General features: G+C 50.1%; 1 protein-coding gene across 5 annotated transcripts; it reads left to right on the top strand.

Annotated features, from left to right (window-relative positions):
- The first annotated feature begins 344 nt into the window (after positions 1 to 344).
- On the top strand, positions 345 to 14,668 carry LOC131811764 (SEC14-like protein 4). Of its 5 annotated transcripts, XM_059140557.1 has the most exons (14): positions 363 to 508; positions 3,441 to 3,688; positions 4,043 to 4,118; positions 8,299 to 8,342; positions 8,481 to 8,530; positions 8,646 to 8,705; positions 8,838 to 9,026; positions 10,293 to 10,388; positions 10,683 to 10,743; positions 11,708 to 11,791; positions 12,132 to 12,238; positions 12,316 to 12,455; positions 12,547 to 12,716; positions 13,842 to 14,668. In XM_059140557.1, exons 6-14 carry the CDS (start codon positions 8,649 to 8,651, stop codon positions 13,952 to 13,954), a joined length of 1,017 nt encoding a protein of 338 aa, XP_058996540.1. In that variant the 5' UTR covers positions 363 to 508; positions 3,441 to 3,688; positions 4,043 to 4,118; positions 8,299 to 8,342; positions 8,481 to 8,530; positions 8,646 to 8,648; the 3' UTR covers positions 13,955 to 14,668. The 5 variants fall into 5 exon arrangements, with proteins under 5 accessions (XP_058996537.1, XP_058996540.1, XP_058996538.1 ...); XM_059140555.1 differs by lacking the exon at positions 8,481 to 8,530; XM_059140554.1 differs by lacking the exons at positions 3,441 to 3,688; positions 8,481 to 8,530 and having other exon boundaries at positions 345 to 508.
- The last annotated feature ends 300 nt before the right edge of the window (positions 14,669 to 14,968 follow it).

Genomic DNA, 14,968 nt, shown 5'->3' on the forward strand with positions numbered 1-14,968 from the left:
AACTCCTGAGGATCACCTAGAGGGTTGAGACGGGTTTATGAAAAGTTCCTCCATTTTGCTGGGAAAGAGGATCTAGGTGTGTTCCCCACAACTTGCCCACATCTCCTTTATGACCCCCTCCCGTCACCTGCCACGCAGGAACCTGTAGGATTCCCTGATGAGGATGCTTGGAGATAGCAGCGTCTGCTGCCTTCCCCTCGAGTGAGCGTTCCGGGACCCCTCGGGGGCGGGTCACCTCCCTGCGCGCTGTAGGGTGCGTCCTAGCCACCGCCGGTAAAACACCCGGAGCCGAGGCGAGAAAGCAGCGGGGCGGGGCAGGGCTGGCGCTCTCCCGTTGGGGCGGGGCCAACATCTGCTCGCCCAACGAAACCAGGCAGCTGCAGCGAGGCCAGGCGGCGGGCCGGCAGACTCCTGGCACACCTGCGCCCCTCGACCCCTGAGCTCACCGGGCACCATGAGCGGCCGAGTCGGGGACCTGAGCCCTCAGCAGCAGGAGGCGCTGGCCAGGGTGAGGGGGCTTCACGGGTGGGAGGCTTGGGGAGGAAGGAGCTGCTGGACGCTGCCCACCCCGGGTGGAGCCCCCATTGTTTAGATGGAAAAGGGACCCTTCAGGGCATCTTTGGGTCCAGCTCACCCTGCCCCTGGGCACAGTGGCTGAGGCAGACATATACGGGACACAGGACTTGAGCACTTCTCCAGGCTACACTGGGGCTGAATCCAGCTTTCCACTCCTGACCACAGAGTCTTGGCCCTTGTCCCCTGGTTGTGGGAGTAGGGTGGTGCTGCCATCCCTCTAGGCAGACTTGGGCAGACAGACCAGCAGGTCTCCTGCTCTGATTGTGACATTTGTTTGTTTGGCTTCTCTTTGTGGTTTTCAGACTCCTGGGGCCCAAGCCTTCTCCCTGTTGTCAGTGTTTCTGTTAAAGGGGAATGGAGGGGGTTTGGAGACACTCCTTCCGGCCGCAGCTGAGAGTGTCACGCCCTGGGGAAAGGAAAGCATATTCTGGTCTCAGGGGCCACAGCATTAATTTGATTTGGAGATGGCTGGGCCTGCAAACTGTGACTTCAGGTTAGGGGAGGGAGGTGACGGCCCTGGCTCACACTTTGGGCCCATGAAGGGCAGGCTTCAGGCTTGTGGAGAATGGTTTCTTTTGCGGCTCCTACCCTGGGAAGGGTCCTCCAGGAGGAGTGAGGACCCCTGATGAAGGAGGGGGACCCTGGATCAATTCTTAGTGAAGGAGAGAAGGGTCCAGGTGAAGAGTGGGGGGTCCTGGATGAATTCCCAGGTAAAGGAGGACTTTCCAGGAGCAATGGGTCCTAAGCTGAAGGAGGAGTCCCCAGGCGAAGTAGGAGAGGAAGTCCCCTGTTTAGCCCTCTCTCTACCCACTGGCAAAGGCCTCAGGGGAGCCCTGGATGCTAGGCTCATGGGAGGGACTGGACACCTGGCCGACACCCCCGTTGGGGGTGAACTATGACAGAAATGCTTGTGGGTCAAAAATCCTTAAACAATGTAAAAAGAGATTATTATGATTTTGTTTCCATTATTTAGAAGAAATGAATGCTAGTTGTTTTAAAAATTAGGGAGAAAAAAGAAAGTAGGAAAAAGAAATCACCCATGGTCCCAGAGGTCTAGACAACCACTCCTAGGAGCATTTCCTTCTAGGTTTTTCCGAAATCTAGTTTCGCCACCTGTGGTCACGCTGCCAGAGGCTGCCTTTTCCATAAGGCATCATTGTTAAGATAGTTTTTCCTTTGGGGCACCTGGGTGGCTCAGTGGGTTAAAGTCTCTGCCTTCGGCTTGGGTCATGGTCTCAGAGTCCTGGGATTGAGCCCCATGTCGGGCTCTCTGCTTGGTGGGGAGCCTGCTTCCTTCTCTCTCTCTGCCTGCCTGTCTGCCAATTTATGATCTTTGTCCGTCAAATAAATAAATAAAATCTTTAAAAAAAACAAAAACTGTGAGATAATAAATATTAAAAAAAAAAAAAAGATAGTTTTTCCTTCAAGTTACTCCAGGCCCTTCCCAGTACCTGCTTGTGGCTTTGTTTTTTTTTTTGTTTGTTTGTTTTTTAAGTTTTTTAATTTATTTGAGACACAGCGAGAGAGGGAACACAAGCAGGAGGAGTGGGAGAGGGAGAACCCAACTCCCCGCTGAGCAAGGAGCCTGATATGGGGCTGGATCCCAGGACCCTGAGCCAAAGGCAGATGCTTAATGCCTGAGCCACCCAGGCACCCTGTGGCTTTCTGTTTTACTTGATGTGCGTTCCAAGGATGGGGTGGCTTTGAGACTGGAAGATGTGGACTCCTCATGGCCTTGAAGCTTCCTTACTCTGTACCCCCTCCAACACCCCAGTCTCCGTTCCCTCCTCCAAGAAGCAGTGATGTGATGTGACTTTTTCTCCTCCTGCCTCAGGGTACATCCTGGCATTCAAAGGAGGGACTCTGGTAACCTGGAGGGACTGAGGGGTGCAGAGTTATTGTTATGTCCTCACTCTCCCTAAAAAACTTCCTCAGGAGCCCAGAGGCTGCACCTGATCTGTGTGCCTTGTGGGGACTGGGGACTCGGGGTGGTGATGAGAGCTGGTGCTCTTGCTCACGTTACTTGTTAACACTGGAGATGTTTCATCTTATTTGTTTTTCATCATGTGACCAATACATGAACACTTTCTTGTTTTTTTTAATTTTTAAAATTTGTTTAAAAAGATTTTATTTATTTATTTGACAGAGAAAGAGATCACAAATAGGCAGAGAGGCAGGCAGAGAGGCAGGCAGAGAGAGAGGGGGGAAGCAGGCTCCCTGCGGAGCAGAGAGCCCCATGTAGGGCTCGATTCCACGACCCTGGGATCATGACCTGAGCCAAAGGCAGGTGTTCAACCGACCCAGCCACCCAGGCGCCCCCAAACATACTTATTTTAAACATGATCCATAAAGCTAAAGGAGGTTTGGTGGACGGCGGTCAAGATAGCTTCCTATGGTTTTGCTAGCATTGGCTTCTAATCCTAAAGTTCCATTCACAGGTTCGCCTGCAAAGCCACCCCTCCAGGGCTTGCCTTCAGCTCCCTTAGTTCCCGTGAAAGTGAAGCCTCTTCTCTGTCCCAGACCTGAGCCCCAGTCCCATACCCAGACTTTAAAACATTTTAAAAAAAAGATTTTATGTATTTATTTGACAGAGATCACAAGTAAGCAGAGAGGCAGGCAGAGAGAGAGGAAGGGAAGCAGGCTCCCTGCCGGCCGAGCAGAGAGCCTGACACAGGACTCGATCCCAGGACCCTGAGATCATGATCCAAGCCGAAGGCAGCAGTATAACTCACTGAGCCACCCAGGCGCCCCCCTACCCAGACTTTAAACTCTGCCCGTAGGCAGAGGCTCCCGTCAGCAGGTTAGTCCCTCTCTTTCCCCAGCCTCAATAGCACTTGATGAGGCATCCCCCGCTTCTCTTGCAGCTCCTCCCTGCTGACCTTTGCCTGGGGCTGTTTCCACAAAGACTCCACTACCCAGAGCTCTGGGCAATCCACGTTTTGCAGAATGCCCACATTTTTCTGGCACCGGCTACAAGCCAGGACTGCCGCTAAGTGCTTTGCCTGTACACACTCCTACGATTGGCACAAGTTCATCTTTATCCCACTTCACAGATCAAGAAACTGAGGCTCAGAATGGTTAAGTAACTTGCTTCCAGATCTAGACCCTCAAGGTACAGTATCAAGGGCAAGGTTCCTAAATTCTTCTCGTTTGCCTACATCCGATTCACTAGGGATCTTTGTCAAAATAGAAAAAGCAGGACCCCACCTCAGTCCTGTAGAATGAGGATCTTAGGGAGAAAGAGAACCCCCAGAATTTGAGAAGGACCCAACTCTTCCTGCCATGGTGGGCTGAGGAGTGCTCCATTCCCACGTGGCAGTCAGCAGCTGCCACTAACTGTGTGGTCCCCACCCTGCAGAGTCCCTGGGTAGGACTGATTAACAGACTGAGTTCAGGAAGGGTTGTGGTGGGGTTGGGAGCCCAGGGGTCACGGGAGCCCCTTTGACCATTATATCTCCCTCCTCAGTTCCGAGACAACCTCCAGGACCTGCTGCCCACCCTGCCCAATGCTGATGAGTACTTTTTCCTGCGCTGGCTCCGAGGTGAGGCTGGCAGGACCCGGGGTGGGGGTGGGCAAAGGGGAGAGAGGGAAGAAGGGGTTCAGGAAAGCAGGTGCAACTTTGGGAGACAGTGCTACCGAGTGGGAAACGTAGGCTCTGGAATCATCCTGCTTTGGGTAGAACCTGAGTTCCCCTCCAAATTGGTATGGCACAAAAACTCCATTGAGCCTCAGTTTCTTAATCTGTAAATGGGATGGGAACACCTCCCCAAGGATTGCTGTGAGCACTAAATGGGAGAGTGTAGCACCTGGCACTGGGTGGGCATATGGTTGAGGTGAGGTTAGAGTTCACACCTGGGAGGTTCTCAGGATGACGGTCCCGGCCGGGCCTGGAGTCAGATAGTCCCAAATATACTCTTCAGGACTTGCCTGCAGGTCTATCTGCAGATCCTTGAAGAGAGCGCAGTGTCTTTCCCTGAGGGAACTTGGCCCAGCAAACACTTCAGGAAGTGCGATTAAAAGTAGAGAAGGAGTTTCTTCCAGGAATTGCCACAGGAGTGTAAAATTAGAGAAACAGAAACCTAGGGGGAGAATTCATTTCAATTCAACACACCCCTATAGAATGGATTCTGAACTTGAACCAGGATTCTGAACTTGAACCAGAAGGTTGAAATCAGGCCGGAAAGTACACACACAGTGAGATGATGATGCCAGCCTTGGAATTGGGCAAACCTGTGATTGAATCCCAACTCCGCTGTGCTGGCAGTGTGACTCAGCAATCACTCATTGTCTCTCGGCCTCACTTTTCTCTTCTGAGTAATGGGTATAATATTGGTCTCCCATCTTCCAGATGCTGTGAGTCAGACATTAGGTCATGGGCAAGCACAGCACCTACACTGAGGAAGCCCTCCCTTCTGTTCTGTTTGTTCTATTTGATTCTATTTTTTAATTATTTTAATTAATTATTATTTTCTACAAACTATTTTTTAGAATGGCTTTAGGTTTACAGAGCAGTGTGAAGGTAATACAGGAAGTCCCCACACACACTGCACCCAGTTTCCCCTATCATGAACGTTTTCGTTCCTATGGTACGTCTGTTACAATTCATGAACCAACACTGATGCATTATTATTAACTAAAATCCCTACTTTGTTAAGGTCACCTTAGTTCCTTTGTTCCAGGAGCATATCCAGGATGCCATGTTACATTTAGTTGTCATCTCCCTAGGCTCTCTTGGCTGTGGCAGGTTTTATTCTGGGTTTTTTTTGTGTGTGTGTGTGTTTTATTAAAGATTATTTATTTATTTATTTATTTGTCAGATAGAGAGAGAGAGAGCGCGTGCACAAGCAGGGGGAACAGCAGGCAGAGGGAGGAGCAGGCTTCTCGCTGAGCAAGAAGCCCATATGGGGCTCCATCCCAGGACCCTGGGATCATGACCTGAGCTGAAGGCAGTTGCTTAACCAACTGAGCCACCCAGGTGTCCCTTCCATTGTGCTTTTTTTTTTTTTTTAAGATTTTTATTTATTTATTTGACAGACAGAGATCACAAGTAGGCAGAGAGGCAGAGAAAGAGGGAAGCAGGCTTCCTGCTGAGCAGAAAGCCCAATGCGGGGCTCAATCCCAGAACCCTGGGACCATGATCCAAGCCGAAGGCAGAGGCTTAATCCACTGAGCCACCCAGGTGCCCCCCATTACGCTTTTAACATGTCATGTCCATGTCATTCTCCTGGGCTAAAGAAGGAGTGAGGACAGTAGATTTCTTTCTTTTTTTTTTTTTTTTAAGATTTTATTTATTTATTTGACAGAGAGAGAGAGAGAGCACAAGCAGGGGGAAAGGCTGAGGGAGAAGGAGAAGCAGGCTCCCCGCAGAGCAGAGGAAGCCCCATATGGGACTCAATCCCAGGACTCTGGGACCATGACCTGAGCCAAAGGCAGTGGCTTAACCAGCTGAGCCACTCAGGTGCCCCAGGACAGTAGATTTCTTGAAGCCCCATAAGACCTCTCTCCTCCTCTGGAGTCTTTCTGGATTTAAAAACCAACTTTTCCAGTCCCTGGTGCGTCATTGAGAAAGGAGTGAAATCACAGACCCTGTAGGCTGCTGGGTCATGGCAAAGGGGAAGGATCTAAGGTTGGGAGAGAGGAGACGGGGTATCCTGATACCTCCCACTTTCTGCTGAGGCAGACCAGCTGACATAGCCCCATCCCCTTCAACTTCACCTCTGTAGCTGCCCTCCCTGCCTTACTAGCTCAACACCTGGGCAGCAGGAAGGGTGATCTCTGGGGCTGAACTTGGAGTCTTTTGGCTCAGGCCAGATGCAGAAGGGCTCACCGTGACCTTCCTTCAAGTCCCTTCACGTTTTGTTTTGTTTCCATCCTATGACTGCGTATCTCTGCCACTCAGATGCCAGCTCCGTGATGGCAGGGTCCGTGCCTGCCCCATACTTCCATCCTGGCACGTAGTAGGTGCTACTAAAAAAGCTATGAGTGCCCATCAATAATGTCCAAACCACTTCCTGTAGAACAAGAAACCGCCCTAGTCCTCAATAGGAAATCTCCTATACACCAGAGTTATTTCTTTTAGAAGCCAATAAAAGAACATTATAGACAGTTATGCACAAACAAATTTGAAAATCTCAATAAAATCTGTGCATTCCTTTAGAATACACATATAAGGCCAAAATCCAGCAAGAAGAAGATAGAAACCTCCAAGATCAGTAAATATTAAAGACATATAAATGGTACTAAAAAGCTTCCTTCCTTCCAAAACCCAGACCCCAGTGGCTTTACAGATGAATTTTCCCAAAGTTTTAAGATTAGCTGATACCTGGTTTTACAAATTGTTGGAGCTGCTTTAAAATATATATTAAAAAGTGAAAGTTACTTTATGAAGCTTGGGTTAATTTGATTCCAAAATTAGGTCAGGACAATAAAAGAAAATTCTAGGCTTGTTACACTTGTTAATGTAGGTGTAAGGAAGCCTAAGGGAAACATTACATAAAAGAATACAATAAGGTATTTAAATTACACAGCATGATCAGTGGGAGTTTATCTTAGGTGCAGGAAGAATTCAATATCAGGCAATCTATCAAAGTCATTGAACACATTTATAGAATTAAAAATGAGAAAGTATGTGGCTATCTCAATGCAGGAAAAGCATTTGAAAAGGCTCATCTCCTATTTATAAGATAAAAACAAAATAAAAATTTCTTAGCAAACTAGAAATCGAAAGAAATTTCCTTGGCTTGGCTTATTAACATTTATGCAGCAAACACCTTACAATACTTGTTGCCAGTTAAGAAGTTTTAGATGCATTTTCTTTAAAGTCAGGAACAAGGAAAGGATGATGTCAAGCAGCATCATAGTTTAAACAGAACTAGAGATCCTTGCCAACATTATAAGGAAAGAAAAAAGAAATCTAGTCTATAAAGACTAGAAAGGAAGAGTTAAATTTCCTTTCCAAGTTTAGAACATTCATTTCTAAAATAAAGCATCACATTTTTAATTAAAGTAAACTTATATCTTCAAAATAAGTAACCACAATAATAGTTAATAATTTACTAAGAAGTCCTTGGGAACCAAAAGATATTATTCCTGTTTAACAGATTAAGAAACTAAGACTTAGAGAAGGTAGGTGAATTGCTCAAAGTTGCACAACAACTAAAAGGACAAAACTAAAATTCAAACCCAAGTCTGTTTGACTCCAAAGCCTATGCTCCTCATTACCCCTAACACCAAGGGGGTTTGTGTGACTACAGGGACATCAAATACTACAGGCCGGATCAGCCTCTGGGCTGAAAAGTTTACAAAGGCTTGGATACTGAAATCAAGGACTTCCAAAGTCTTCTAGAGAATTAAGGATCCTTGCTTTTTAAAAACGTCCCGGGGTGCCTGGGTGGCTTAGTTAGTTGTTTGAGAGGTCAACTCTTGACTTCAGCCTCGGTCACAATCGGGGTTTTGAGATAGCGGGGAGTCTGCTTGAGAGTCTCTCTCTCCCTTGCCTCCCCCTCCCCCGCTCCCTCTCTTTCCCTCTCTCTCTTTCTCTCTCCAAAATAAATAAATAAATATATTTTTAAAAAACAAAATGGTAAAAATATGTCCAGACCCCCCAATATATTCTGGTATGTCATGGAAAGCTCAGGCTCCGTGTTTCCTCCTGAGTTTTCAAAGAACTGTGAGTTCTAGACCCAGCCTCAAGCCTTCTCTTACCTTGGCTCTTTTTGCAGCTCGGAACTTTGACCTGCAGAAATCTGAGGACATGCTCCGGAAGGTGAGGCCCCATTCTCATGAGTCTCCTGCCTCCCACACAGTGGACCCCATGGATCAGTAACAAAGAGAGTAGGAACCCATGCCCTGTCCTGTTCTTGCATGTTTCCTCCCTTCCTCCTTGGATCCCTTTCTACATCAGACCTGGATCCCCCACAGCCCTCTTCCTGGCATTGCCATCTCCAGTTCTAGGTCAGTAGAGCCTGGGGTCTTGGGGTCTATAGGCAGAGGGACCTCGCCTAATACCCACAACTGCCTTCAAGGCCTTTGTGGTAGGCAATCTTCAGGTCCTTCCATTTCTCCACAGCACATGGAGTTCAGAAAGCAACAGGACCTGGACAACATCCTTTCGTGGAAGCCCTCAGAGGTAAGCCTCATGCAGCATCCCCTCCAAGACCATCAGATACCCCTCATACCCCTTCCCCAACATCCAGCCTTCTGATGGCTGATAGGCTGGTTTGAGTCAGGACCTCACACCAACTCCAAACCCCGTGCCTAGGTGATCCAACTGTACGACTCTGGTGGTCTGAGCGGCTATGACTACGAAGGCTGCCCCGTGTGGTTCGACATCATTGGGACCCTTGATCCCAAAGGTCTTCTCCTGTCAGCCTCCAAGCAGGAGCTTATCCGGAAGCGCATCAGGGTCTGTGAGCTGCTTTTGCGGGAGTGTGAGCTGCAGAGTCAGAAGGTAAGTGACTGGGTCCAGGATGGGAAGCACGTGGAGGGCCTGATCTGTCTAATGGGAGGCACCAAGACCAGGTAGGAAAGGCATGCTGCCTCTGCATCTCCCCAGGCCTCAGCACTCTGGGCTTTGGTGGGACGTGGCTTCCCTCGCAGTCACCCATCTGTGAGTATCTAACATGTGTGTGGCACTCGCTGCTGGCGCGTGCCAAGGATCACCAAAGCCCCTTCCCTGCTGACCTTGGATGAGAGGCTGACCTTGAGTGCAGTGAACACTCTGGCTTTGTTCCCTGAGAACCCTGGGAACAGTGGATGGTCAGCTTTGCTTATGGAAAAGATGTGCCTGGTTGGAAACTATGTAACTATATAACATGATGGAGGAGCTATTGCTGTGGGCTAGTGGCTCTTGAGACTTGGCACATTGTCGTGGGGCCCTAGAAGCTAATATGGAATTGCTACCAAAAAAAAAAAAATTGAGTCCTATGGGGCATAAAGCTTCCAAGTCAGGAGGACCCACACCAGTCTGTACAGATCTTCTCTTTGCCCTGACTGTACTTCCTGGTCCATACCCTTCAGAACGAATCTATTGCCAAGTGTGGTCTGTTGGCTTTGTGAGTCTAAGTGTCTCCATGAGCCTAAGAGGACCCTGGGTGGGGGAGCTCTTGTGTTACTTCGGGATGACCTGCCTGATGGCGAGGACAGGACCTGTGTCTCCAGTGTCTGTCACGGTGCTGGACACCAAGGAGCCCTTGGCACAGAGATCTGTGACATTAATCGGACAAAAGCATGTGTCGGGCACTGGGCTCTTTGGGAGTTATCTCACTGAATTGTCCTAGAAATTCTTTCAGAACCTGGAATTATTCCCACTTTCCAGAAGGAGAAAATAAGGCTCAGAATGGTTAAAAACCCACCCAAGGCTACAGAACCTGCCAGCAGTGTAGCTCTGGTTTGACACACCTTGGGACTACAGACGCTGGCTGACCTGGCATATGTTGTACAGGGAGATGCCCGATGGACAACAAATGAGGTCTTTAATTCTACTGTTAACTAATTCCGGGCATTCGTGTTGAGCAAACAGTGTGATAAGGAATCACTGTGCCAGGGCTCAGAATGCAGCATTTTCTTAGGCCCTAGGTGGGCTCAATCTGTTTGAAAAACCCTGTGGGCAGTTGTAGGCAGGGGTAGCAGGAAGGTAGAAGCTGTACAGGGTCTCCCTGGCCGGGACCTTCTGGCCAGAGTTGTCTGACTTATATCTCTGTGTTGTCCCATGTAGTTGGGCAGGAAGATTGAGACAGTGCTGATGGTGTTTGACATGGAGGGGCTCAGCCTGAAACACCTGTGGAAACCAGCTGTCGAGGTCTACCAGCAGGTGAGGTAGGCAGCTGGCTCCAGGACAATAGGGAGCTGCTGTCCACACCAGCTTCCAGTCCATGGAGGAGGGATTACCCCACACACACACCGCTGGGGCCCCCAGAGCTGCCAGTGAAGCTGGCCTGGGGTCCCCCACTTCCAAGGACAAAGAGGAGCATGAGTATTACAGGGGATGGTGGGTGGCCAGGGGGTGGCGGTGGCAGGGTCTCCTGTCTCAACAGCATTAAAGGCCACCAAATCCAGGTATAGAATGTGTTGAAGCATGACCTTGACCAGACTTGTCTTGCCACAGTTTTTTGCCATCCTGGAAGCAAATTATCCTGAGACGATAAAGAATTTAATTGTCATTCGTGGTGAGTCCATGATGGGGATGACCCCTGGGGGAGGAGAAGGGAAAGGGGGGATCAGTGGGTAAATCACCCAGTTTAGGGTTTCTCAAACCATCCTTTGTGAAGATCAGGAGTTTTTTGTTTGTTTCTTTTTGTTTGTTTTTTTGTCAGTCCTTTATAGACTGATACTTTCCGAGTATACAGAATCTGCTCTGATAGGTTGCAGCAAATGTCAAATAAGTTATAAGTTTCTAAATGTAAATGGGTGTTTTCTTTACTTTATTTTTCTCAGTGTGGAATGGTAACAGATTGTTCAAGGACCACACTGGCTGGGAGATATGTTTGGAGTGGGAATGGTCCCTGTCTGTGACGGTTGTACAGTGAGGGGCCCACCATGTGTGCTCTGGGGTCAAATGATCTGCTTTCCAATTTGACTAGCTCTGTGATTGTGAGCAAGTCTACTTAACTTTACTAAGCCTCAGTTTTCCCAGTCTGTAAAATAGGGATGCAATGACAACATCCCGTAAGACAGCCATGAGGTTAAATGAGACAGTCTGTGGAGGAACAGCCCACAGAAAGTGTCCAGTCAGTGTGAGCAATTCAGGTGGGACGTGAGGTCAAATGCAGATGCTCCATCTACTTACACCCAAGAAAATTCCGAGGCAACTTGGAAAACCTATGAGTGTGGACAGGAAGAGGCACTATTGGGAAATCTACATTACTGACACCCTACAACTGGGTGGGGGAGGCAACCCTTTACTGAGAGCCAGGCACTCTGTCATGTGTTATGCATACATAGTTTAATTTATCTCCATTTTATAGTTAACAGCACTAAGACTCAGAGAGGGTGAGTAACTAGCTGACGGTCACACAGCAGGGAGTAGTAGAATCTAGATCAACCCAACTCGTATCCAGCCCAGGGCCCTGGCCGTGACTATACCTCTGGTCCTCTCTAGACAGCTTCCCAAGGGAGTTTCATGTGTTTCAGCCCCCAAGCTGTTCCCGGTGGCCTTCAACTTGGTCAAATTTTTCATGAGTGAGGAAACGCAAAGGAAGATAGTGATTCTGGGAGGTGAGTGACTTGGTCTCCTGGCTGTGCCCATCTCTGCCTGGGCAAACAGAGATCAATGTGAAAGGTCCCATTTCTCCCTGCCTCATTCTCTTTAATCAGGCACTGACTTTGGCCTGAACTCACACCTACACTGAAGCACACTCTTATGAAGCTTTGGGTCCTGGATTCCAGCCTGGGTGGCCACATGAAGCATTTGGGTGCTTTCAGGAGTAGGGGCTCAGGGGAGTGAGCTAAGGGAACGTCAGCTTTCCTCCGTAGGTGTGGCTTCTCTGCCCTCTGTTGAGCCTCCCTGAGCCCCCCATTGTCCCCTACTCCCCACCACCACCTTGCTCCCCCTCAGGCAACTGGAAGCAGGAGCTGCCAAAGTTCATCAGCCCCGACCAGCTGCCCGTGGAGTTTGGGGGGACCATGACTGACCCTGATGGAAACCCCAAGTGCCTGACCAAGGTACAGGGTGCTCAGAGGATGGGGATTGAGGGTTTATGACCACGGTGTAGTGCTTGCTCACCAGCCTTCACCCACAGATCAAATATGGGGGTGATGTGCCCAAGAGCTACTACCTGCGTAACCAGGTGAAGACACAATATGAGCACACGGTGACAGTGGCCAGAGGCTCCTTCATGCAGGTGGAGAACGAAATCCTGTTCCCAGGCTGTGTGCTCAGGTAGGGATGGTGGCCACGTCACCCCTGGGCACAGCTGGGAGGGGCCTGGAGCCCAGGCAGGTGGTCATCTGTGGGGCCCTGTCCCCTGCAGGTGGCAGTTCGCATCAGAAGGGGCAGACATTGGCTTTGGGGTTTTCCTGAAGACCAAGATGAGTGAACAGAAGCAGGCAGGGGACATGGTGGAGGTGTTGCCCATCCAACGCTGCAAAGCCCATGTGGTCCCTGAGGACGGGAGCCTCACCTGCCTCAAGGCTGGCGTCTGTAAGAGCTGTAGGATTCACTGGAGTCGCCTTCCTCCTTATGGCCGAGAAATGAGCTTCTTGTCCAGGCTGTCCTGCTTGCCCTCTTTTTCCTGCTCTCGGGGAGGGGGAGGGAGTCTCTGCAAGTTACTAGATCCTATAACGGCTGGGGGAATTGGCTCCAGGATGTTAGGTCTGGTGAGTAGCCCCTGGGTATGGGTAACAGGGCAGAGAGGCATTTTAGAGAGTGGGATTCACAGCCTGAAGCCCCAGACTCAGCTCCTGGGAGCCCCTTACATAGCACTCAACAGGCTGAGAGACAGGTAGGTAAATAGATGTGGGCTACCCTCTAGGGGTCCCTGGCTGCCCAGGGGCATAGGCAGGTCCTTGTGGGAATTCCAAAGAGAGGATTCCTCCATGTGCTTATCCTTCATTCTCAGGCCATCCAAGATAGATGCAATTAGGTCCGTCTCTCCAGAAGCCGCACTCCCTAGGGACAGCACGGACCTGACTCTCTTGGGAACAGTGCTACGAGAAGGGAAACCCAGGGTTGAGGAGCATGAGGTTTACTAATGCTCTGGTTAACATGTATCTAGTTCACCTTTGTGGAGAGGGAGAATCAGAAGGGTGGAAACCCAGAAATTTAGATGACTTATCACATCCCAGAGTTCCCTTTGCACCTTGGCATTGAAGGGAATGACTTCTTTGAGAGGCACGATGGGAAAGCGGCTTGTGGAGCTCAGCCCTTTCCCCTGGGGAGAGCAGGGCTCCTCTCTTGGTTGGAGCATCAAGATAAGGGAATCCTGGTCCTTCTCTTCCTTGCTCTGTACTCATCGGGAAGTCCTCTCTACCTCTGTAGCTTCAGCTTCCTCATCCTGAAAATGGGGATGATAGTATTCCATGGGGCTGGTTTGAGGGTTTGGAAAGCCGGGAGCGCCAATGAAACTCCTGACACATAGAAGGGGCTGCCGGATGCCGGTGGTTATTCCTCTCCTTAGCCTAAGGCAATGGCTTGGGCAGTGGGCGCTGGGAGCGGGGCAGTGGCCAACCCTCCGGCACCACCTGCAGTCCTGGGCCCATTGCCAAGGGCACTACGCATGCAAATATGTCAGGTTGGCTTTGCGGGATGACTTCTCCACTCTTGCAGATATCCTGCGCTTTGACAACACCTATAGCCTGATGCACGCCAAGAAGGTCAGCTACACCGTGGAGGTGCTGCTCCCAGACAAGGCCTCCGAGGAGAAGCTTCAGAGTCTCTAGGCGAGGAGACCATCCCCAGCGCAGTGAAGACCCTGGCTGCCTCTGTGCCTGTGCTTTTCAACCCCTTAGCTCTCCCTCCCTGTGCCCTGCCCTCCCAGGCACAGAGGCAGAGCAGGAAGGGGACACCCAGTCCGTCGGCCACACTGAGGATTCAGACAGGCTCCTGATCCCCTGTTTTTGGAGACCAAGGACACTTGTCCCGGGACTCACCAACACCTAGCAATCTGGCCTGGGAGCATGTGCCTGTGCCCCGGGCCATACAGGGAGAGCAAAGCATCAAGTCTGAAAGAGCAAGGATGCCCCTGTCTCTGTACCTGGGACTCGGTGGATGGGGATAGGGGCAGCTGGAGGTGGCCTGGTGAAAGGATGGAGCCAGCTAAGTGATAAAGTGGAAGTGGAGGGTCTTGGTTGTGGGAGGGCACCAAGGCCCTTTAGACTTGCCCTCCTGCCTTTGGAGGGAATATCAGGAATGGAGCATGAGGCCCAGCAGGGATAATCATGGCCAGGACAAGCCATGCTCGGTCACCCAGAGCTAGATGGGTGAAGACTAAGTCTATCAGAATTCTCAGTGACCCTGGCCTCCCTCTCACCACCTGCCATGATCCAGCTGATATTCAGCTTGGGTTCTTTTTGGCTCTGAGGAAGGACCAGGACCATAGCAGAGCTGGAGGGCCATGGAACATGCTGGAATAAAGTAGAATGTGCTGAGTTAGAGCTGCCAGTCCCCAACGTGCTTATCCTTGACTCTCATTTGCTTCTTGGAGAACCATCAAGTTTTCTTCCATCTTTGTGTCTCACTAGAGGGACAGCTAAGGGTTGTCTGTCAACAGCCCACTATCCCACCCCAAATGTGACTCTGTAGCTGGCTGGTGATGGCTGGTGATGCCTCCCACATCCCACAGTCAGGATCATCGTGTGCTTGAATGAACGCCCAGAATGAACCAGCACAGTCGCTGAGTGGTCAGATGTCCCTGTTATAGGGGTCCTTGGTGCAAAGGATTAGCATCGTGGCTG

The sequence above is a fragment of the Mustela lutreola genome, chromosome 11, assembly GCF_030435805.1.
Source record: "Mustela lutreola isolate mMusLut2 chromosome 11, mMusLut2.pri, whole genome shotgun sequence".
Taxonomy (NCBI): Eukaryota; Metazoa; Chordata; class Mammalia; order Carnivora; family Mustelidae; genus Mustela; species Mustela lutreola.

Coding starts and splice junctions, on each gene's coding strand:
- LOC131811764 (XM_059140554.1), top strand. CDS start 455: ATGAGCGGCCGAGTCGGGGACCTGAGCCCTCAGCAGCAGGAGGCGCTG. Junction 509..4,042: donor AGCAGGAGGCGCTGGCCAGG/GTGAGGGGGCTT, acceptor CTCCCTCCTCAG/TTCCGAGACAACCTCCAGGA. Junction 12,717..13,841: donor CTGCCTCAAGGCTGGCGTCT/GTAAGAGCTGTA, acceptor CCACTCTTGCAG/ATATCCTGCGCTTTGACAAC.